The 24401-nt window shown below is 43.1% G+C and overlaps 1 protein-coding gene across 2 annotated transcripts in view; it reads right to left on the bottom strand.

Moving 5' to 3' along the window:
* The window catches only part of LAMB1 (laminin subunit beta 1), a 103449-nt gene that overhangs the window by 6771 nt on the left and 72277 nt on the right, over positions 1-24401 (bottom strand). For both annotated transcript variants that reach the window (XM_054988318.1, XM_054988317.1), the window contains 5 exons: positions 12416-12785; positions 5234-5418; positions 4106-4341; positions 951-1154; positions 421-565 (listed from right to left, as the gene is read on the bottom strand). In XM_054988318.1, the coding sequence (XP_054844293.1) occupies positions 421-565; positions 951-1154; positions 4106-4341; positions 5234-5418; positions 12416-12785 (1140 nt within the window). The remainder of the gene's footprint in view (positions 1-420; positions 566-950; positions 1155-4105; positions 4342-5233; positions 5419-12415; positions 12786-24401) is intronic.

Here is a 24401-nt window from a genome sequence, read left to right as displayed (position 1 = left end):
TGAAGGCCAGATGAGAAGGCCAGAAGAGGAGCCTGCAGTCGGGGAGAGAACATGGGCACTGATGGCACAGTGGCCAGGGCAGGAGTCATAGTGGCCAAGGAAGCCCAAGTTCACCTACTGATTTGAGATAACCTGTCAAATCCTTGACGGCAGGCTTCTAACAGAAAAACGGGATGCCTTGGAATAATAGCTCAGGAAGGAGGAGCAGAAGGGGTATTTGGAACACAGACATATGAGTGATTCCGCACACGTTGGATAATGCACTTCCAATCCTCTTTATAGATCATTTGGAACGGATTTTTTTGTGTGCGGAACAAAAAATCCACCTCAAACGATTGATAAAGTGCATTGAAAGTGCATTATCCAACGTGTGCGGAATCAGCCATATCAGGAGCCCAACCCTATCAGAATGGTCCTTACTCATCAGAAATTCCCGGATCTGCTTTATAAGGTTCCTCAAGTCTCGGTTGCTTCGGTCCACTTGCTCCTTGGTTGCGTTGGTTTGCAGCAGAACTTCTTGCGCATTCCGTTTTGCTTCATCAGCCCTCGCTTTTGCTTCAGACACCTACGCAGATGGGAGTAAAATGGAACTCTGTTTGCAATTTCTAACAAAACTTCATTAACAGCACCCCGCACCCTGCCAAACAGAAATACTGAGAAATTTGTTGATACTGAAACTCTGAGGTAGATGATGTTCTCATAAACTCCAGTAAATACTTTAAAATGATCAATGTATCCAAAACATCAACAACCTCTTGAACAACCCAAGCTATTATAAATAGTTTACAGATCGGGGAATCTCCACTTAATCCAGATCTATTTAGCTGAACACGGTGTAAATGGAATGAACGGTTTTGTTCACTGCTGTCTAGACTTGCACAAACGCCTCAATATAACTTGTTTCCGTTCTAATCATTAGGATTTGAGCTACCTCTGTTTTTTTAAGTTACCATTATGGAGAGCAGTTCAACGTCTTCCAGAGCAACAAGTATATCTCTGTCAAAATCCATGGCTTTTTGCCAGGCATTGTGCGCCACGGTAACCAATCCGTCACAGCCAGGTCCCCCACATTTCTTCTTCCCATCCTCAGTCCGGCAGCCGAGGCCGCCACACTCGGAATCAGCGCAGGAAGCCCCGGGGGGAGTTCCGCATGTCTGCAACAGACAGGATTAGATAGAGGGACGAGTCAGGGGTTATCTTCTTTTCGAAATGGGGTCAAAAGTTTTACCATCAGCACAAACAGTAATGGAAATACAACTGCAATTACTCGGCAGTTTTCTCCAAGCACTGCTTGAAGTGAATACTCAACTTTAACTCCTAATTTATGTAACAGGTTTTTATGAATATTGCATCTATTTCTGAGTTGGTCTTTGTAATAACTAATCCATTCATAACAAAATTTATTCCCATGGAAGTGTGGAATTCCTTTCCCAAGGATACAACAAGCTGGGGAGAGGAGAGTGAGAAATCTTTGCAGCACATAGCTTTAGGAACAGTTTTGTTTACCCTGGCCCTTTTCACACTGCTTACTTGCTCCTGGGACATTGCGAAACATTGTGCAAAAAACACGGAAGATAGCATCTTCTTGTGAGAATTTTGCGCGACATTACGCAAAACTCTCGCGAGAAGACACTATCTTCCGCGTTTTTTGCGTGGTATTTCGCAACGTCCCAGGAGCAGGTAAGCAGTGTGAAAAGGGACCCTGTTCCATAGAATACTGTAAGGGTGCCTTTTTGGACAACATCTACTGAAACAAAACTAAACAGGAATCTTGCGGCATCTTGAAGGCTAAAAACATTTTATTCCAGCATAAGCCTTCATGGTCTAAAGTCCTTGGACTTATGCTGAAAAATTTGTTGTGTCTTTAAGGTGCCAAAAGACCCCCTGATTAGTTTTGCTGAAATAAACTACCATGACGACTCCTCTTTCTAATCCGCTTGCCGTTCATCAGGAGAGCTGGATGGGTGAGGATAACCATGGAGCTTTCCTCAGTGATCACACGTGACCTACATTTTCCTAGTCAGGGGGAACCCATAGAGTAACATGACACCATTGTGGGGCACCTTACTGGGGTGTCCCAGGGCTTTTTTTCTGAGAAAAGAGGTGGTGGAACTCAGTGGGTTGCCCTCGGAGAAAATGGTCACATGGCCAGTGGCCCCGCCCCCTGATCTCCAGACAGAGGGGAGTTTAGATTGACCTCTGCACCGCTCCAGCGGTGCGGAGGGCAATCTCAACTCCCCTCTGTCTGGAGATCAGGGGGCGGGGCCACCAGCCATGTGACCATTTTCAAGAGGTTCCGGAACTCCGTTCCCCCACGTTCCTGCTGAAAAAAAGCCCTGGTGTGTCCCCATGCTAGGATGGCATTGGATAATGTGCGAGTGAGAATTGCTTCAAAAGTAGGGGAAAAAGTACCGCTACTGCCTTAGGAAGACATGTCTGGAATTAACCTCTCGCTTCCTGGAAATGAAACCATGTGTCCGAGGGAGGAGACTATGTATAAACTTGGCAAATCGTATGTTACTTTTAGTTGCGGTTTGGCATCTGAATTTCAAACACAGAACATAACACTTTGTTTGAACTGCTGTAGTGCAGCGGTTAAATGGCTGAGTTGCAAGCCAACACTCTGCTGGTTTGAATCCCTCTACTGCCATAAGTTCAGCAGGGGTCTTAGGCAGGGGTCATTTTGTAGAAAAAAAGCTGGAGAAACTCATTAGCATACCTCATTAGCATATGCTAATGACCAAAACTGTGTCATTAGTGTAACTGATTTGCATATGCCACACCCCCTGACATCACCTATTCTGGCTGTTTTGGACCCAATCCTGGCCATTCAGGGCCAAAATTGGACCCCAAATGGCAAAAATAAGCTGAAAATGGCTGAAAAGGTGCCCAAAATGATTAGGATTGGGCCACTGATGAGCAAGAGATTGATCCACTACCCATCAGAGGCCTGATCCGGGCCGTTTCGGCCCCAATCCAGGCCGAAATGGGCCCCAAATGGCCGAGAGTCAGATGGGCGCGGCCACCTGACATGTGACCTCTTTGGGGAACTGCTGGAACTGCATTCCTGTGCGTTCCCCCTCAAAATGAGCCCTGGTAAGCTATTCCTCTCAGCCCCAGCTCCGCAGCTGTACTGTGGAGATAGTAACACAGTTTATCACTCTGAGTAGGCATTAATCTGTCTAGAAGAGCCGTATACATGCACACATATTATGTTTCAGATACCCACATGAAAAAGAACATGGTTTTAAATGTCAGCATTCTTCTCAAGCTCTTCTTTCTTGGGCTTTGGTGTATTTTTTCTACAGTCAGGCATGATGTTAACTCTCCAAGTGAAGCAGCTAGAGTGCTGGATTAGGGCTTAGAAGACCCAGGTTCGAATCCCCATGGCCACGGAAGCTTGCTGGGTTACCCTGGGCCAGTCACACATTCTCAGCCTAACCTACCTCACAGGGTTGTTGTGAGGATAAAGGGAGGAGGGAGACTGTTGTAAGCCACCTGAGCTTCTCGTAAGAATGGCAGGATAAAAATGTGGGAGCTCAAACGGCACGAATTTTGGAATACAGAAATCAGCCCGTTTTTTGGGATGAAAAGGATTTTGATTATATAATGAAGAAACATTGTGAGCAGATTTTAATGGGAAATGAAGACAGCAAGGATTAAATCTGGTAAGCAAAAAAAAAAAAGGTGGACAGAATTGGCAGATTAGATTTCCCCCCCGCCATCTCCCCGAGGGTTAGACAACCTCCCACCCTGAACAAAATGTCCCACTGTACCAGGGAGTGAGGATGAAACTGGGCAAAAATGGCCTCCTCCTCCATCTCCCCCCCTGGTGGCTTGCACTGGATCTGACCCAGAAGTCTGCACTAGCATTGGTATTGTTTGCTGAACTGGTTCTACCGTATTCCTAATTAGGGTTTTCTATAAACAAGTTACATCTTTACTGTGTCCTTTCTGTTTCTGTAATCCACTGACATCCCCCCAGCGCCACTGAGCTGAAGTCATGCCATGTGCAGGCAGCATCTCCCGTTCCGCTCCCGTCTCTCTGCCCCTGATCCGTCGCTGCCTCTTCTTCCTTTGCTGCAGCCACTGCCCAGCTGTTTACCTTTTCAGCCACTTCTGCCAGATCCAGACTTTGCAGTTTTCCCGCGAGTTCATCCAAGAGTCGAGAGTGTTCCTCTTCCTTAGCCCTGAATTCCGTTTCATTGATCAAGCTTTCCACTTCCAGGCGCAGTTCGGCCGACTGCTCTATTAAGCTGCCAGGAAGAAGAGTGGAGGCATTCACTCTCTCCTCTGCAGCCAGAGACATTTGGAAATACTTGGTGATGCTATCTAAGGCGCCTGCAGAAATCAAATAGGACAATCATTAGGGCTGTTTTGTCTTGTCATGTGCACTGTAAACCAGTCCCACCCAGCTGCTACATACAACTGGATTGCGGCCCTAGTTTATATTTTTCGCCAAATACTGTGGACCATTATTACATAAATGGTCTGTAGCCTACCACTCTTCTGAGTAAAGTCTCCAATGAAAATGCCCAATGGATAGGGTTCCCAGGTCCCTATAACCTCCCAGCGGGGGTAGGGGGGTGGGAATCTGGTACTTCCCAGGAGTCTTCTGGAAGTGACATCATCACGCTGGCTGCGGGTGTGCTCCCACACTCCATGCAAGGATGATTCTTTGAGAATCAGCCCCAAACAACGAGCGGGAGCACTCCTGAGGCAATGTCGTCACTTCCAGGAGTGATCTCATAGCACTGGCAACGTGTCCCCCTGGGGTGCCTGCCAGTGGCTGGCAACCTCCCTCCAGTCGCTAGCAGGTAAACTGCCTGGAGACTGCCCGTTGCCGACAGACACTTGGCATCCGTACCAGTGGAGACGTTTCTTTAGGCTGGAGGAAGGCCTGTCTTTGCTGAACATAACGGCAGGATTCAGGTCAGGGAGCAGATAACTGGGAATTGCGAAACTATGCTGCAACACTAATTTGTTTAGTAAGAAGGAGAAATAGATGGGTCACTCACACCATTGTAGTTCAGCTTTTAAAAAGAGGGCTCCACAAACGCAACTAGTGTTGTCCCATTGATCTAACTAGGAAAACTAAATACAACCAGTCTATTGCACTGAAATCAATGGGAACAAAACATTTTCCTACTCCACATAGCTCACGCCCCCTCATCTCTTTCACCTCATTAAAAAGACACACACACACACAAAAACAACACGTGACAAAACTGACCACGAATATCGGAGTTTTTCATTAACTCCAGTTGTTCTGCAATTGTTTTCACAACGTTGTCTACATTCTTGGCCTCTGACTCGAGGCCACTCAATTGATCATCCATACTTTTGCTTTCCGACGCCACCTTGGATAGTTTTTCTTCTATTTCTTCTATCTTTTCAGTAACATCTGCTGTTAGTTTCCTGTGAACCGAAGACATTTGCTGTTACAGAACAAAAAAGATCGTCCTTGATTTTTTAAAAATACCCTAAATGATAGGTTAATTCCTTCCTTCCCTCCCCTAACAGTGTGTTCAATTGTTTTGTTACAACTTCCTTACCTAAAATACTGCTTTATCACAAGATGCCACTTTTTATCACCATGACTTTTAAAAACACAAGGCAGCAGAGTTCTCAGAAAACAGATGCACTCTGTGAAATGTAACTCAAAGGGGATTTTAAAAAAATCTGGTGTGTCCTTGACCGCATGGGTCAGGGTGCTGACTGTTAGAATCCATACATAGTTACCAAATGGGTTTTTAAGCCATTATTTTTACAGACTATAGGGCTGGCTAGTCTCAGGGAGTGGGGTGGGGAAAAGTTGCTCTACAGGTTCTTTTCAACACTCTGTAAAACACAAAATAAAACCAAAATGTGAGAGCTGGATGTGTAGTAGTTTTAACTGGCTGGAGACAGATTTCACCTGTGTGTGTGTGTGTTACATGCTGTCATGTCAAGTCACCTCCAACCTATGGCGACCCTATGAATGAAAGACCTCCAAAACATCCTATCATTAGCAGACTTGCTCAGATCCTGCAAACTGGAGGACGTGTCTTCTCTTATTGAGTCCAGCCATCTCGTTTTAGGTCTTCCTCTTTTCCTACTGCCTCCCACTTTCCCTAGCATTATTGACTCTTCCAGAGAATCTCATCTTCTCATAATGTGACCAAAGTACAATAGCCTCCACAGCCAATGGAGTTTTCCAAAACTGAAAAGCTTCCAGGGAATTTTCCAATGTTGTATTTTTCTAGGGAAAATTTCCCACCCCACATATGTAAACATGGTTTATCTATAGTTGTCAGGGCTGTTGTGCTGCAAATAAATTGCATCAGATGGGCTAAATATGGGATAAGAAGCATGGACAAACCTGAGTGGCTGTACATGGTTCAGGGTGTATTTGCCTTCTTTTGCTAACATTGTTTAAATATTTAAAAGTTTCCAGGAAAACAAATCCAGAATATTATTTGAAAAAATTTGCAATTCCAATTTTTCTGTAAAATCTGCATCGCTGATAACAGCAAAGCATCAGCCATTAATTTCTGTACTGGAAGCTGAGTTACGCCTGTCCTAAGCCACTGATTTCAGCAGACTTTGTTTAGGATTGCTCTGTTAGTGAGAACAGGATCCTTGTTCCTGGACCCTCAGCTGAAAGGAAAACCGGAGGACCCTTCCTTCATCTGACTTAGGCCAGAAGTACCTGTTTGCAAGATCAAGAGACTCTCTCCTACTGCATGAAAAACTCTACATCAGTTCAGTGGGGAAGCGATGTTCACCGAGCAGTCTCTCTCTATACAAGATGCGTCGGTGTGTGTTCGTGAAGTGTAGGGAGACGCAATGTTAGCTGAGAAGCATAGTTTTAAAAGACTGAGCCTGTGGAGATCGCTCCTCAGAGGGTTTGATAATTTCATCTTTACCTCCCTGAAGGCTCTGTCAGTTTCACCTCTCCATCTAAAACTGTGTGGGATCGCAACCAGAGGGCAGCGAGGAATGGAAATGGGCTGGAGCTGCCTTCCAGAGCCGAGCTTGGAGCTGGAGAGGTTATCATGGGCTGAAGTTTCCCCTCTGGCATTTCACAGCCCCTTTACGCAGTTCCAGGGTATAGCAAAGCCTTTGCCCTGCTGCCAGCTCTGTCTTTTTAAACTACCCTTCCCAGCAAACACTGCATCTCCTGACACAAGTTCTTCACATGTCAGATGTCTCGTGTAGAGACTCTGAGCATGACGTTTTTTCCAAATTGTAGTCTTGCTTTTGCTTTTATAAAGAACAGATACGCATGCATTTTTCTTTGAAATTCTCTATGAGTGTCATGTATGTGCATGCAGTTCTTCTGAAATTTTAGAGAGATTACTATTATGATCCCAGATGAAGCCAGAGAGGCAAAAAAAACCCCAAACCAACCCCCAAAATAGGGTGGGAGAAGAAACCTATGCTGGTAACGCCTGAAAAGAACTGCCTTCCCGCACACAGGCTAATCCAGATAGGATTTGCTTATAATTTGGGTAGCACTTTGAGAACAATAAACTTCTCAGATGCAAAAGCGCTGCAAGTCTTGCGAAACACCCCTTGGGCAAGACTGGGCTATGCTTGACTGCCAAGCCCCAGACTTTGAAATCTTTTTAAAACAGTGATTCTTCTCTCTTAAAATCCATACAAAATGCAATATTACTTCACAGGCAACAAGGTACAAATCGGGGTGGGGGCAACTTCTGCCTAGACACCTCCAGCAGTATTTCATTCTGGCATTCTTCAGAAGCTGATCACGGGTTCTTTGGTGAAAATATCAGTAATGGGTGAAGTTTCCCTGGAAGATGCTCTGCCTTTGCTTCCAAAATGGATGCTGTTTTGGGTAGCACACGCACAGCAGCGCTCTCGAATGGTTCACTTTTCAGATTTTCCCGTCATCAGTACATTCTCTCTCAAACTTGCTTTGCTACAACCTTTTCTGCAAAAATGCAATCCAAGCGTGTTAACACACTGTCTGGATGAGAAGGCATGTCTTTTCAAGCGTCCTGCCCACAACGACCTCCAATAATAAACCACTATCATATGAGCAGGTTTGGCACCAGGGCTTTTTTTCAGCAGGAACGTGGGGGAACGGAGTTCCGGAACCTCTTGAAAATGGTCACATGGCTGGTGGCCCCGCCCCCTGATCTCCAGACAGAGGGGAGTTGAGATTGCCCTCGCAGAGGGCAATCTCAACTCCCCTCTGTCTGGAGATCAGGGGGCGGGGCCACCAGCCATGTGACCATTTTCTCCGAGGGCAACCCACTGAGTTCCACCACCTCTTTTCCCAGAAAAAAAGCCCTATTTGGCACAGAGACCTTGGCTGTATACTCTCTTAAAGTTCAATGGCAACAGATCTGGCAATCTAAATGGGCTACTTCCAGATCAATCCATATTAAAGCCCAGATGTTTAAATTATTAATGAGATGGTCTCTTATGCCAGCTAAAATTCATCATATGAACTGCAACCAGCCATCAACCTGCTGGAAAAAATGTAGAGACAGAGGTTCCTATTTTCATACTTGGTGGTCTTGTGAACATGTCCAATCATTCTGGTGTCTAATTTGAACTCAAATATTTACTAACATGTCTAATTCCTTTGAAGCCAGAAGTAATGTTGCTGAATTTCTTTCAAAATACAGGCATACCCCAGTTAAGACTTAACCGAATAGCATTTTTATGTGCCGCAGCCTGCTTAGTCATTGTGGCAGCTTCGAAGAGCAGTAAACTCCCTTTGTTATCTGACTGGTACACGAAGATAGGGGACATATTTGTAAGGGAGAAAATTCTAGATCAACAAAAGTAGTTCGAGTGAGACCAATATCTCTCTGATTTTGCTGAAACCTGGCAACCTATAATTGACTTAATAGCAAGGAATGAGGCAACATTCCACTTCAGCCACCCCAAACAGTTCCTACTTTTATGATGTAGATACAGCGTTAGCTGTAGTTTTAGCCATGATTGTAAATTTAGTTGACCCATTGTTCTTTAATTACTTAGTAATTCTTGTGTATACTTTAATATTTAGTGTCTTTCAATGTTTTGACTTCTAACTTCTGATATATGTTGTTTTTAAGCTGTCATTGTACAATTTCTTGTTTTAATAATAAAGATAATAATAAATAAATTATTTTAATAATAAAATAATAAAGTGTCCTGTCCACAACAGCCCCATTTTCCTTCTGTCAGCCCCTTGAGGACAACAGCATTTCCCCAGTTACACCACCAGAGGGGGTTCTGAAGACTTAAAAAAAACCCAATGAATTGCTATAGCACTATAACAGGACAGCAACTACTGATTTTTAAAGAAAGCGTAGGAAAAAAGCAAGGGAAATGGCTGACGGAGGGAACTGCACAGAAAACTCCCCTGTGACTGCTCCAATGCCAATGCTTCTGCATTTGCAATAAAGCAATGAATGCAGAACGGCAAATGGCACTTAAATCCGTTAAATATACTACTACCCTGTACTTGCATCTAAGGCTTATTCGTCAAAAACTCTTTTATGTGTATATTGGTATCCTGTGAGATTTAGCCACCTGGGTCTTATGAGAGTGGTGATGCCGAACTCCTAGAGTTAATCTGGCCCACATGCTCTGGGGGTGACCCAAAATTGCACATTTCTGGCAAGATACCGAAGTTGAATCATCTATTATCCACCAAATTAGGCCTTGCAACTAATCATCTAATTCTAGGCTATATACCATCTCTATGAACACTCTGCAAACACTCTCTGCTAGGGATTCAAAGGACAGCCGTGGCAGCTAAGCAAATTATCTTGCAGCACTAGAAAAGCAATAAAAATCTTAATGGGAATTTTCCATTTTGGAAAACTTCAATGTTACCCACGGTAGAAGAATGGCTAGAGGAAATGATGGACTATGCTGTGCTGGCTAAATGAACCTCTTTGATTAGAGAAAAGACTTTGGATAAATATTTAATCACGTGGAAACCTGTTATTGACTTTTTACCCCAAAACAGAAGAAGAATTAATGACATGTGCTTTTGAAGATTAGGAAGAAGGAAGGGACTGTTAAATGTTAAAGTTCGTGTAGAACAGGTATCATCTTTTGATTGCTTCAAATAGAAAACTGGTACATACTATAGCATTCTATATAGATGCTGGTTTTTTTCTTCCCCTTTTTTAGTTTTTATCTGCTCTGTTTTTCTTAACTTTTTTCCTTTTCTCCTATCTTTCATTCTGTTTTTTCTTGTTTCTTTTTTCTTTTCTTTATTGTATGTTTTATAAATGTGTTGGAAATTTTAATAGAAGTTTATAAAAGAAAAAAATCTTAATGGAAGAATGGGAAGGAAACAAGGAAGCAAGGAAAGGAGAGAGGCTGTGGGAGCTTTCAGGGACGGGAAAGAGGAATTCGTGGGGCAGGGAGAACGAAATGGCCCCTGAACGTCCTTGCAGGTCTCCAGCTTATTATATACAGGGCTTTTTTTCAGCAGGAACGCAGTGGAACGGAGTTCCAGAACCTCTTGAAAATGGTCACATGGCCGGTGGCCCCGCTCGGCGGCGCAGAGGGCAATCTAAACTCCTCTCTGTCTGGAGATCAGGGGGTAGGGCCACCAGCCATGTGACTATTTTCTCCGAGGACAACCCACTGAGTTCCACCACCTCTTTTCCCAGAAAAAAAGCCCTGGTTATATATAATTTTCAACACCAGTGTCCCCACCTCACATACACTGATACCTCCTCCATGTGAACTCACCAGCAAGCCAGAGGGATCCCACAGGCGATTTTCTGGAGACTGCCAAGCTTATGAGCAAGACATTAAAATGACAGACAGAAAAATACTAATGCCCAGAAAATGGCTGATGCTGAACCGGCGCCCAGCCACAGCGACTGAGAACGGGTGTGATCGGAGAGTAAGTTCCTATGCTGGCAGGCCAGGGGTGGGCCGGGAGGCAGGGAGCAACTTAATCTGCTCCCTAAGCTGTTTTCAGCATGGGAACGCCCCCAAATTTACACCTCGAAAAAAGTGGCATAGCCCTTAGGTTCTCATGGTGTACAGAAAGTCTACTCTCCCCCACCTGGCCTCACCCAAGAGACCCAGTGGAGCACAGGATGCCGACTACTGCGGGAACCAATTGTATCACGCCCTTACAGCAGCCAAGCCCCCTTCCCCATGCCCAATCAGCCCCCTGGGGACCCTACATAACCTCTGGCTGGATCACTCATGACCCCAAGTAAGTAGGGATGTGGCTGGAGACTGCCATGGGGACTTAAGAGCGCGAGGAGGAAGAGGAGTGCTCACGGTGGCGGGGCAAGAGGGCATGGTGAAATGCAGGGTGTCCTTTGCACGTAAACAAGGGAAGACAACTGAGTCCCACTTAGCAAGCTAACAAACACCAAACAAGTTCCATTTCAGGTAACCCATGGATAGCTTTCTCCTGGCTGGGTACCTCAATGTGGGCACCATGCTGCCTGCTCTCTGGCAGGGGCGGGGGAGGTGGATGTTTCAATGGGCAGCAGGGATCATGACCTGCACACTGGCTGCACCTCTGCTTGCCACTTGTATGGGGGCAGTGCAGCCATTGGAGGATGCTGTCGGGGCTGTCAGGGGAGTGGTGTGGCGTGCGCTTCCTCCTGTGGCCTCGACACACCTTGCTGGGCTCAGCCACTGGCACAGCTCTCCTGTGAAGTTCCTTCGGGAGCGGACAAGCAGTGCCACAGGTACGCTGTCAAGTGGGACCTGGTGGGCCTCAGGACTGCACTGTAGATTACCTAACTAGTCTCTCATGTGACAGTTGCAAAGCAATTAGAGATACAGAAGCTACTGGTTATATCAAAAGACAACAACAGCCTGCCTTTTACCTTTGTTTGACTGAAAGTCTGGGAATGGGGGAAAGAATAAGGAGGTCCAATCTGCTACTACTACCTAGGATCTAAAAATGTCAGAGTTGTCATCTCCCAGGTTCTCTTGCCTGATACAAACAGAAATCTCTGTCCTGTGCCCTGGAGAAATGTCAGAATCAGCAAGACAGTCTCTGTGTTAATTGCTATACAAGTTCACAGTTTCCTTTCAGATTTTTCCATGATCACTTCAGGATAACATTCTAACTTGTCCCCCTCATTTACTTTCAGTGCAATTCTCATTAAAATTACTGCCGGTGGTAGGCTCTTGTGGCTCTTTCTTATATGCCCAGGGAAATGCTAACCACCACATTGCAGTCAGGAAGGAATATCCCTCCAGGCCAGACTGGCTGGGGATCCTCAAGGTTTTTTGCCTACCTCTAGGCACAGAGCAGGAGTCCCTGGAGAAGGTGAGCAGGGGAGGTGGCTGTGAATTTCCCGCACTGTGCAGGAGGTTGGACTAGAAACTCTTGGGGTCCCTTCCAACTCTTACGTTTATATGTTTCTGTTCATTGAGCAAATGGGGGCATATTTACAAAATTTTATGCCATACTTACTTTGCTTCCTCAAAGAGATTCCCAATATTCTTAAGAGGCTGAGCAGCTGGATTTTGAGCAATGATACTTTTAATCTCATTCAGTTTTTCTTCAACAGAGTTGAGGGTCTGCTGGTAAGGTCCACTGACCCCTGTGATTTTCAAGGCCTTTGCTCTCTCCAGGAATCTCTGGGTCCTATTCCTCAGCTCGTTAATGATGACATCCCAGAGAGCAAAACACTGGTGACACGGCGCACAGTCGGGGAAGGTGCCGGAATAGCCTCGGGTGCACTTATCACAACGGAGCCCCTCAACTCCATCATTACAAATACATTGCCCAGTAGTGCGGTTGCATTGTGGGGTCTGGACTCCGCGAGCATCACAATCACAAGCTGAAAGAGATCGGGGGGAAATGCTAACAAACAGAGAAATGGATTACATTGAAAATAACTAGATAGCTCTCCTAACGGCAACTTTACTGTTTCTTCAGACATAAACTTGGATCTCCTTCCTAAGTTTAAATTACTTTCCATAGTAATATAATGAATAGACATTGGAAACAAATTTGCTCATCTAAATTATTTACTTCTAAGCCTGTAAACATCAAACTTCAAACCTATAAAGCCTATTCAAGACGGTATCTAACTCCATTAAAGCTTTTTTATTGTAAAGGAAGCAAAGATTCTACATGCTGGAAGCTCTGTGGAAAAACAGGCACATTTTTACATTGTTGGTGGATGTGCTCTAAGATTTAAACGTATTTGGAAAAGGTTATTACCATTATAGAAAAAATAATAGGCCACACAATACAACACAAACCAGAAACAATACTGTTGAATTTATGGTACGGAACTAAAGTACCCACTTACAGATCTTGTCTTATTAATTGTAACAGCTGCTAAGATAATCATAGCCCCAAAATGGAAAAGCAATAGTTTATCTACCATTAGATTATGGATGTCTAAGGTCTGGGATCTTTTAATTTCTGACAAAATAACAGACCAAACAGCCTCATCAGAGAATCCCCTTTACCAATAGTTTTTTATGGCGAGGTGGCTTCCTTTTCTAAACTATATCCCTGAACACCCTATTAAGGATTATAGTGTACCTAAGAAATATGTTGACATACGTCTTTACTAAACATTAATGACCTATAAATATGTCTATTATCTAATCTATATATAATACATAATCTATATACACCATTTTATATATATATATATATATATATATATATATATATATATATATATATATATATATATATATATATATATATATATATTACACACACACCCGTCCTCAATCATTTGGAATCTTGTACTGTTCTATTACCACTGTTTTATTATTGTTAAAAATTTAGAAGTAAAAAGTTATAAATTACTTTCCATCAGCTTCAGCACAGCGTGAAATGTCTGTTTGGTAAAGGACTGGTGCAGAGCGAGTTCCAACACACTGCAGTACGATACAGTGTCGGATCAACATACAAACTTGGACTGGAAAAGGCCGACATCTTTTTAGTTGATTTTTACAATCTGCTTCTAGCCCAAGAAGAGTTATGAGCAGGGCTCATTTTGAGGGGGAACACGCAGGAACGCAGTTCCGGTAGTTCTCTAAAGAGGTCACATGTCAGGTGGCCCCGCCCACCTATGTTTTGGTCATTTGGGGCCCGTATTGGCCTGGATTGGGCCCAAAATGTCCAGGATCAGGCCTAAAACAGCCAGGATTGGTCCCAAAATGGCCAGATCAGGCCTCTGATGGGTGGTGGATCACTCTCCCTCTCAGCAACGGCCCAATTCTGACCATTTTGGGCCCCTTTTCAGCCATTTTCAGCCCCTTTTGCCATTTTGGACCCAATTTCGGCTCTGAATGGCCAGGATTGGGTCCAAAACAGCCAGGATAGGTGAGGTCAGGGGGTGTGGAATATGCAAATCAGTTATGCCAATGACACACTTTCGGTGATGTCAAAGGGTGTGGCATATGCTAATGAGTTATGCTAATGAGTTCCTGCAGCTAATGCTGTCTTTGTAAACTTGTATCTATTTATCCTATGACATTGTTTATGGAAACATTCTTGACACTATATGGAAAAGTCCTTGCTACCGACTGGACTAATCTCACACTATGTAATTGAGTCTCAGTGAGAAAGGCGGAGTATAAATGACATAAATAAATAAAATTTCCTCCGTCTTATGATATCCTCCCTCTCTTTTCTACGGCTTCTCTGCTCTCGGCCAAATTAGACAGGCATTGATTAAAGGATTCATTTTTTCCCTCAGGCCTATGACTTCTGTCACTGCTTGATCACGGCCATTTTGGGCTGTGGCTCCAGATCTCTGGAATGGTCTTGCCGGAGGTCAGGAGGGCACCTGCTTGGCCCATTTCTGGAGATGATGCCAGGCTGCCTATTTAAAAGGGCCTTTTGAGAATGGGCAATCTTGGATGTTCTCCTGAGTGGTAAAGAGTTTTACTGTTTTAACTGTTACTGTGTGGCGTATACAGGTTTTGTAAGCTGTTTGCTGACGGCAGGATTTATTTTAATAAATAAATACATTTAAACTATAGTTATGACTGTGAGTCATATCCCATTCCGTTCAATGGCAAAGATACCCTATTAAAATGAGTATTTCTGGCTTGTCTTCAGTATGTGCCATAGAATCTCCTGGACATCATCCTCTGGGAAGATAATACGGCTTCTCTCAAAAGAGCCTCAGAATTACAGTCAACAGAAGTTGGCATGTCCCACTACTCTACCCCCAAACAGGCAAGTAAAATAAGAAAACGTGGACAATGCCAGGACTTAAAAATCTTTATTTTAGGAAGCAGAGAGGCAAATTAACAAAAATGGGAGCATCTTTCTGTCACAGCTGGAAGTACCATCACAGTGAATCCAAAAGAGATCAGCTCACAGACTGCTGGCATTCAAAATGGCACGATTTCCACACCCAGCAGATTAAAGCCTGTGTGTGGATATTAAATCTTTCAAGAAGGCCTCATAAACGCAACACACAGAAATGACATGTAAATCCATCGGGAGACCTGTAAGCCATTATCACACCACCCCGTTTACAATTAGCCTGTTGTTCAGACTCTGTCAGCTTCTTATAAAAATATGACTTCGCTGGTGGGGGATACTTGAGGAGTGAAATTCTTTTGGAATTGCAGCCACTAAAATGTCTTCACATTTCTTATTGGCCATTTAAAGGAACAATTTGCTGTAAACAAAACGGGCTCTCTTGTAGAGCAGTTCAATGCCTAGACGAATACGCACACACAAATGTGTTGTACTGCTGTTGGCACCATTTAACAAAATGGCTTTTTTGTTCTCCGAATTACACTCCAAGACAAGGGGATTTTATTTCCATCAAAGCAACCTCAGTATTCCCACAGAGAATTGCAATGGAATGCAAACCCCCTCGGGCAAGTCATTCCTCTTTGAAGGTTGAGGGGGGAAGGAGTCACTTAACCCTTTTGGCCAGTAACAATTACCTCTGGGAATGGCACTCTCTCAAGATAATGGCTAATTATTAAATTCCTCACAGGGGTGTAACAAAAACAGACGCCAGCAACATGTGACTTCCCTCCCTTGAAGACCCTGATATCGAATTACACATTCAACCCATTTCAGAATATCAAATGACTTGCTTCTCGAATAAACACAGAACCCTCAACTCAAGTGAAATTTATTGGTGCTCCTCTCTTTCGCTTTAAAGAAAAGGCATCAGGATTTCCCCTTAATAATTCTAACTCTGAGGCACATCCAGAAAGACTGCAGTGAGCAAACCCCCTCACTGTATTATCATTTATTTACCGTGTGTGCCGACCGAGGCAGTAGAAAGGAAAACACAGTACTGAAAAGTATTCATTACAGCGGTATACATTTCTGCTCTTGCTTTACTGCCAACGTTTCCTAATAATAATTAGAGCGGCTTTTGCAATTAAGCCTCGACCCCAACTGTTGGATTCCAGTCAGCCACGGAATGACCTGACCCCATCATAGGATCCCCCAGCCATCTCTTCCCAGCAGCAACAGCTTTGCAAGCAAAGCCTAGGAGAATTGGCCAGGGATTATTACTACATTGAAGGGCTCCTGATTAAGCCCATCAACAATTATTTTAATTGTAAGCCACTCGAGCAGAAATCTGAAGAGGCGACACAGAAATAGCCTAAACAAATATATAGATCCTACTGTGTATCAAATGTACCATATGGAGTAAGCAATGAACTCCAGAAGAAGTAAAATCCTGCCAAAATTGATCTATAAACTCATTCTTGACTCTTCTACTTGCATATCAAAATACAGAGGTCAGGAGGACTGCTGGGTTAAAGCAGCAGACCTCTTTGTAGCTAGAGGGGTGTAGTGGTTACAGCACTGGGCTGGGATCTGGGAGGCCACGTTTCAAATCCCTGCTCTGCTATGCAAGCTTGTTAATCCTGGACCAGTCGTTCTTTCACAGCCTAACTTCATGATGTTGCTGTAAGCAGGGCTTTTTTTCTGGGAAAAGAGGTGGTGGAACTCAGTGGTGGAACTCGGGACCGCACAATGACGTCACTTTGGTTCAGGTAGAACAAGGGGGGAGTTTTTTAAAGTTTAAATCACCCTCGGAGAAAATGGTCACGTGGCCAGTTGCCCCGCCCCCTGATCTCCAGACAGAGGGGAGTTTAGATTGCCCTCCCTGCAGCTCAGGCGCGGAGGCCAATCAAAACTCCCCTCTGTCTGGAGATCAGAGGGCGGCGCCACCAGCCATGTGACCATTTTCAAGAGGTGCCGGAACTCCGTTCCACCGCGTTCCAGCTGAAAAAAAGCCCTGGCTGTAAGGATAAAATTGAGGAGAGGAGAACAATGCTGTGTGCCCATGGAGGAGAAAAGTGGGGTATAAAGGTAGTAGAACTTTATTATAACAGCATGGCTCAGGCAGGTGCTTTTTATAAAAGGAATGAGACTGTGAATTACCGTTTTTACTGAAATGCAAAACTAGGGTCCCCCCCCCCCCCCCCGCCCAGGTATGCTATCAAAAGGAGAGTGGTCAAGAGTGCTCGAAAGTCATAGTTGACTTATGGAAACCCCTGACATGGATTTCATGGCAAGAGACTAACAGAGGTGGTTTGCCATTGCCTGCCTCTGCAGCCCAGAACTTCTTTCTCCCATCCAATTAAATAACCAAGGCCAATGCTGCTTAGCTCCTAAGATCTGACAAGATCAGGCTCACCTGGGCTATCCAGGTCAGGGCATCAAAAGGAAAGGAGGTCATCTTATATTTGCATACAAGCTACAACTAAGTCCAATAATAAAAACTTTTTTTGTATACTATTTTTAGTGAGGGGTTATTTAACATTCAGGTTCATCTTCATGTCAAGTAAATACGGTATACTGCTATGTTTAGCATATGTTATCTACTTGCTATATGCATTACTTTACTCCCACTGCATTGTTTTATACTTACCATAATACCATTTTCTAGATTTCTATAATCCTAGTCCTATCACATTGCTTATTAGATGTCTCATCCTGTTGACTGCACTGACTTACACTTTGTCATCCACCTTCAGTCTCAGTGAGAAAAGTGGACTATAAATAAAATAAATAAATATTGTCTGCTGCATTGCCCATATGAAGCCTGATGCTGACATTTCCCTGTAAAAATGTGTCAAAGAAACATTATATATAACTGGTGCAGAATCAAAGGCAATCCTACTGCTTGTCTGTTTCACTAGCTATGATAGAGCCATCATAGCTAGCGTCAGACTAGCATCTGGAAGACCCGGGTTCAAATCCCCACTCCTCCATGCAAACTGGCTGGGTGACTGTGGGCCAGTCACCCACTCTCCACCTAACCTACTTCACAGGGTTGTTGTGAGGATAAAATGGAGGAAAAAAGAGTGTTGTGAGCTGCTCTGCGTCCCCATTGGGGAGAAAGGCAGAGTATAAACAAAGTAAATAAATAAAATCTGCTTTTATCTCTGTCTACTCCATCAGAATCAATATTTATTCATTTGTGGGCCATGTCCTCGTAGACAGCTGAACTAGAACAGCGCATAGTTGGAGAACATCCATGCTGACTAATTAAGCATTGAGGAACACTGAGGAACACTAACTGGTGTGGGATCATTCCATAGTAGATAAGCACATGTATGGAATCCAAGAATGCAGAAAATGTCCTCAGTACAAATCCCTGGCTAGAACATCTGTCCCTGGAGTAGACAATCCTACTAACAAGCTAATGGAAGCCAAACTGCTTAAGTTTCACAGTGACATTTTAATGTATGTAGCACAGATGGTTACCAGATCTCTTTTGTTTTATGAGATCTCCTTTCAAAACATCAGAGTTCCAAAGAATATAACATCCACAATCTGTAGAAGGTACCTCTGCATTTGGCTACTACAGTGCCAAACGTCCCTTGTTTTGGCCAACTGGAAACAGCAATCTCAGGAACATGCACACATGTTGTAGATTATAAGAGAGTTGTGTAAAATAAGCCTAAAAACATGGCCATCCTATTTTCCCGTGGAGCCAGGAAACATACAATGCAGAGGTATCTGGAACTAGTCCTGAAACACATACAGCTGTTGGAAGTGATTTCAGAGGTCACTTGGGAGAGCAAGAAAAGACAGTGCTCAAAATCATGCAAGAAATGTAGCAAAAAGTATTCTTCTAAAAGCAATTTTTTAAAAAATTCAGTGACAAGAAACCACATCACATATCTGACTTTGCACTTTATAATCTCAGATACAGGCTTGATACAGATCTACCAATATTTAAAACATGATTTGGAGACCAGGAACATATCCGGATCCATGCACTCCACCTCTTCTACTAATCCTCACATCTCAACCATGCTTACTTTAACGACAATGTCATGTTCACATTGGCATTAACTACGGTTAAAGCTAATCAGGACGACCTAAACGTTTCAGGATTGAGATTTATCTCAAGGCATTCCTAATTACAGCACAATTAGAGTTCATGTAAATGTAATGCTCAACCTTGGTTAAAGCGAACTATGGAATTTATGCATAAGACCTCACAACAGAGAATATATGAGTGGAGGAAGGAACCTGCAGAGGAGAGGAAGAACTCTTGACCTTGCGGTACACTTCTGATATCCAAACCATGGTTATGCAGACTTGGAATGTCTATACTGGGTTATTAACCTGAATAGGCAGTCCTGATCTCGTCAGATCTTGGAAGCTAAGCAGGGTTGGCCTTGGTTAGTAACTGGATGGGAGACCTCCAAGGAAGACCAGAATTGCCATTCAGAAACAGGCAATGGCAAACCACTTGTTAGTCTCTTGCCCTGAAAACCCCAGCAGGGCTTGCCAATGTCATCAGTCAGCTATGACTTGATGGTACTCTCTACCACCACCATTTCAGAGGGACGTCTTGTTTAACTTTTTAATCCAAAATGCAAAAAACAACCGTTGCCGTGATATACTTACTATAAAGAATATTTTATGCCACAATAAAAGTAATTTTATACAATTTATAAAAAGTCTCTTTATATGTAATATTTAAAAGCATATATCCCGTTATGGTTACATGTGTGAAAGGCAACACATAAAAAACACTTTTGCAATAGGCAAACAAAGTGCCAAGTGCTAAGTATCAAAATCAAAAAGAGTCCAGTAGCACCTTTAAGACTAACCAATTTTATTGTAGCATAAGCTTTCGAGAATCAAGTTCTCTTCGTCAATTGCATAGTACTGACGAAGAGAACTTGATTCTCGAAAGCTTATGCTACAATAAAATTGGTTAGTCTTAAAGGTGCAACTGGACTCTTTTTGAGTTTGCTACTACAGACTAACACGGCTAACTCCTAAAGTGCTAAGTATATAATAATTTACTTATATAAAAAAATTCTTATATAAATATAAAGTGCTTTTGCCTATAGATGACAAATTAATGTCTAAACAAGTAACCAATTTTATAATTCAAATACTATCTTCCTGAATGGTGCAATATATATCAAAATTCTTCATAGGATGATCCAACAAGTAAAATTCTATGTAAAGAGTAATAACTGCGACGGGAAGTCAGCAAATTCACCCGTGTCAAATCTTCATCCTGGCAGTTATTAATGTAGTAATAATCAAGTACAAAGATAATCAAGAGCTTAAAAAAATTTCTCAATATGTTCCAACACCATCAGCAGCCATTCTTTATTATTCTTTATAGTAAGTATAATCATGGCAACGATTGTTTTTTGCATTTTGGTTCACTTACCGTAGTACTCTCCTATTTTAACTTTTTAATCCCGCAAGGATTTAGATGTTTTTACTGCACTGCTTATCAATGTTTCCTGCAAAGAAATGATAGATTATTTTCTGTTCATATGGCAGGGAGCATTTCAGTGCTTCATAAAGAAGGAAAGCAAATAAATATTACTTGCTTTAGAAACTCTTGATTACTTGAAGGTAGCCATGTCTGCTCATTCCTGTGAATGAAAATATAGGCTAACTCAGATCCAGGGAAAGTTAGTTACGTTCAGATGTCCAGTAGCACCTTAAAGACCAACTAGATTTCCAGTTACCTTGATAGAGCCTGGGTGTGAAATGCAGAAAATCAGCATCTATAATATGAAAAAAAAATCCTGTCTCAGTTCAACCCTGGGGGGTCCATTGTTCTAAATTTGTGAATAAACTCAATTTTAGCAATCTTGTATTGTAATTTTCCTTTGAAGATTCTCTGGTTGAGAACTGCTACTCTTCAGGTCAGCAATAAAATGTCCTGGCAGAATGACATGTTCTCCCACTGGTTTCTGGATGTTGTGATTTTTGATACTAGATTTATGTCCATTCATTCTTTTGCAAAGGGACTGACCCGTTTGTCCAATATAGAGAGTTGAAGGGCATTGCTGACACTTGATGGCATATATAACATTGGAAGATGAACAAGTGAAGGCTGAGATGGTGCTGTTAAGCACAGTGATTGTGTTGTTGGGAGTGAAAATGGGGGCAGAGTTGGCACCTTGGTTTACTGCAGGCCCTGGTCCCAGAGTACTTGTCCATGTTAGGAAGTGTATTGTTGTGAGTGAGCAGTTGTTTAAGATTGGGGGGGCTATCTGTGGGTAAGAAAAGGTTTGCCTCCCAATTCCTGTGAAAGGCAGTATAATTGTCCAGCACAGGCTGCAGGTCATTAATGATGCGTTGAACTGGTTTAAGCTGGGAGCTACATGTGACTACTGGTGGTTTTCTGTTGTTCCGTTTGTAGCAGATCGTCCCTTGGTATCATTCTGGCATTGTTGATGTTTTCTTACTACATCCAGTGGGTTTTGTAATTCCAGAAATCTTTGTTGTAGATCGCGCAGGCGAGAATCTCTGTCAAGGGGCCTGGAGCAGATGCAGTTGTAGCGTACAGCTGTCTGTAGACAATGGATAGTTTGGTGTGCTTCAGACGAATCATGTAGTTATGTTTGGCGATCAGCTGGTTTTCAGTATAAAGTGGTTCTTATGTTTCCATCATGTATTTGTACGGTGCTGTTTACAAAATGTACATCCTGTGTGGATTGATTTGTAGTCAGGTTGATGGTAGAGTGGAAGCTGCTGAAGGCCTGGTGAAATTCGCCAATGCTTCTTTTCCATGTGTCCAGATGATAAAAATGTCATCAATGACTCTCAAGTACAAGAGGAATGTTAGCAGTTCGAAGCTGAGGTAGCACTGCTCCAAGTCAGCCATTAAAATGTCGGCATATTGTGGAGGCATGAGGGTGCCCATGGCTGTGCCATTGAGTAATTGTGCCTGCCCTCTATACTGGCTCAGAGGTTATAAAGAGCTTTCCTGCAAGCTAACATGCACATAAAAGAAACCCACAGGTCACTTCCCATATCTTTGCTATAGATATGTAGAAAGAACAAAGACAGCCAGAATCTAATCTAGGTTAGAGTCACACCCAAGCTACAAAGCTGCAAGATCAAAAGAGGCAGAGTAGATCTTCCCTTTGGGGACAGGAAGATATGATGATCTGAAAGCGGTGGGCAAAGGGGTAGTTATTTAACCCCTGGATATGAGAGAATTCTCTCTGCCTTTCTTTCAAAATGCAATTCTCCATCTCTCTGCAAGGCATTCTAAGCAGGCTGGGTGCTACTCTGACTCCATCCTGAGCACGAGCTGCAGAAGAAAGGGGACGAGCCCAAAACACCAATAACTCTGGTACTGGCCCAGCTGCCCACAAGATACAAAAAGTGTGTGGGTGGTGGTGGTGGTGGTGGTACATTTTACTTAATAAAGTAAAATATGAGTTGTAGTCCAGTGCAGTGATACAGAAAGAAATGATGGTATAGATACTCCAAAAGGATGCTGACATAAAAACATGCATGCAATATCAGAGTTTATGGGAACTTATTATCCATTTTTATACGGAAAGAAATACACATCATGATAGCAATAATGAGCCGAGCAAGAACGAGCGAAACAAGTGGAATTAATGTTAACTTTATTTATATAAAACCAAACTCAAGTATGTCTGAATTTGGTCTCTTTGGTTGATGAAAAAGAAGCAAAAGGTGCCCTTTGACCTCCCAAAAAGAGTTTATGGGTTCTGCATAGACAAGTAATATGGAATAAGGGTTGTGGTAAGGAGGGGAATTAGATAAGATTGAATGAAAAAGCTGGCTGAATCCAGCCCAATGACTTTTTAGATAAAGGGCCAGGATGTGAAAGGAACAGGGGGAGTGACTGACAAATATTTCAGTAACAGTATCCTCCTTGTTGGAAAAATGTATAAATAACAACTGATGGCTTTAGAAGCTTGATGGTAATAAGTAAAACATTCAGTTAAAAATAGTTCTAAAATAGTTACCAGGCTAATTTTTGTTATAATTTATGTGGAGAAAGAAAGTGTATTTTGGGAGAACTCTTTAAAATTGCTGTTGCTGGTTTGTACTCATTTTAAAACATAGTTTTATTTTATACAAATATCGGTAATCCTAGACCCTTACTTTCTCCAATGTTAATGAATCATGGAAAGCATTAGAACATTAAATATCTCAAACAGGAATTTTTAAAAAGGCATATAACCCCAAATGTATAAAAATAAAAAAATACTAAGGAGCATATATTATACATTTCCATTCTCTGGGGATGCTCCTCTCCAATTGGACGTATGTTCCTTCCAGCTCCAAAGTCCAATTCTTATGCTATCTGCTCCAGTGAGCTACTCCCAAAAGAAATGAAAAGGCAGCGGGGTGGGTGGGGGAGCTGCCTTCTCAAACCATCTTTGGATCACCCCAAATCACACAGCCCCACAGTGCAGAGATTGTCCCCTACAAGAAGACATGTGGTGGTGCCAATCCAAAGACTGGTTCTGGAGCAAAATTTGGGCTGCCTCCCAGAAGCTTGTATTGGGAAGAGATGTAAATAAGGAACTAGAACAGCTACATGCCCTCTGCACCTCAAAATAAGGCTTAGACCACCACATATTATACACCTCAACAGTCAAGGGACTCTGCCCCCCCCCCCAATGTGGACCTATGCTGCTTCCAGCTTCAAAGCCCAGTTCTTGTGCTATCTGCTCTAAAGTGGGCTGCACCCCAGGTGAAACACACAGGCAGGAAGGGGGAAGCTGCACCCCCAAACCATCTTTGGATCACCCCAAATCACACTTCCCCCACACTCCTCCAGAGACTGTCCCCTACAAGAAGACCTATTCTGTTTTGGGGTACAACTGCCCCCCTTTACCGCATGTGCATTTGTCCTGGGGGGAACCCTACTTTAAAGCAGTTAGCACAAGAACTGGGCTTTGCAGCAGGACCCAGCATAGGTCCACTTGGAGGGCAGAGTCCCCCATACATGCAGGCATATAATATGTGCTCCTCCAAACCTTATTTTGGGGTACAGAGCTTTTCCATTTTCCTCAATATTTGGGTCTGGATTTGCGAATAAGGAACTGGGAACCAAGTTCAGCTTCGTTTCTGTTTCGGACTTGAGCAAACTATAGAAGGAGAGCTAACTTTTAAAAAGTTCTACCACAACAAGGCTAAGATAATAAAAGAACCTGTATGCATTCAGATA

Source organism: Eublepharis macularius, chromosome 9 (genome assembly GCF_028583425.1).
Source record: "Eublepharis macularius isolate TG4126 chromosome 9, MPM_Emac_v1.0, whole genome shotgun sequence".
Taxonomy (NCBI): Eukaryota; Metazoa; Chordata; class Lepidosauria; order Squamata; family Eublepharidae; genus Eublepharis; species Eublepharis macularius.
This window is presented reverse-complemented; position numbering and strand designations above follow the sequence as displayed.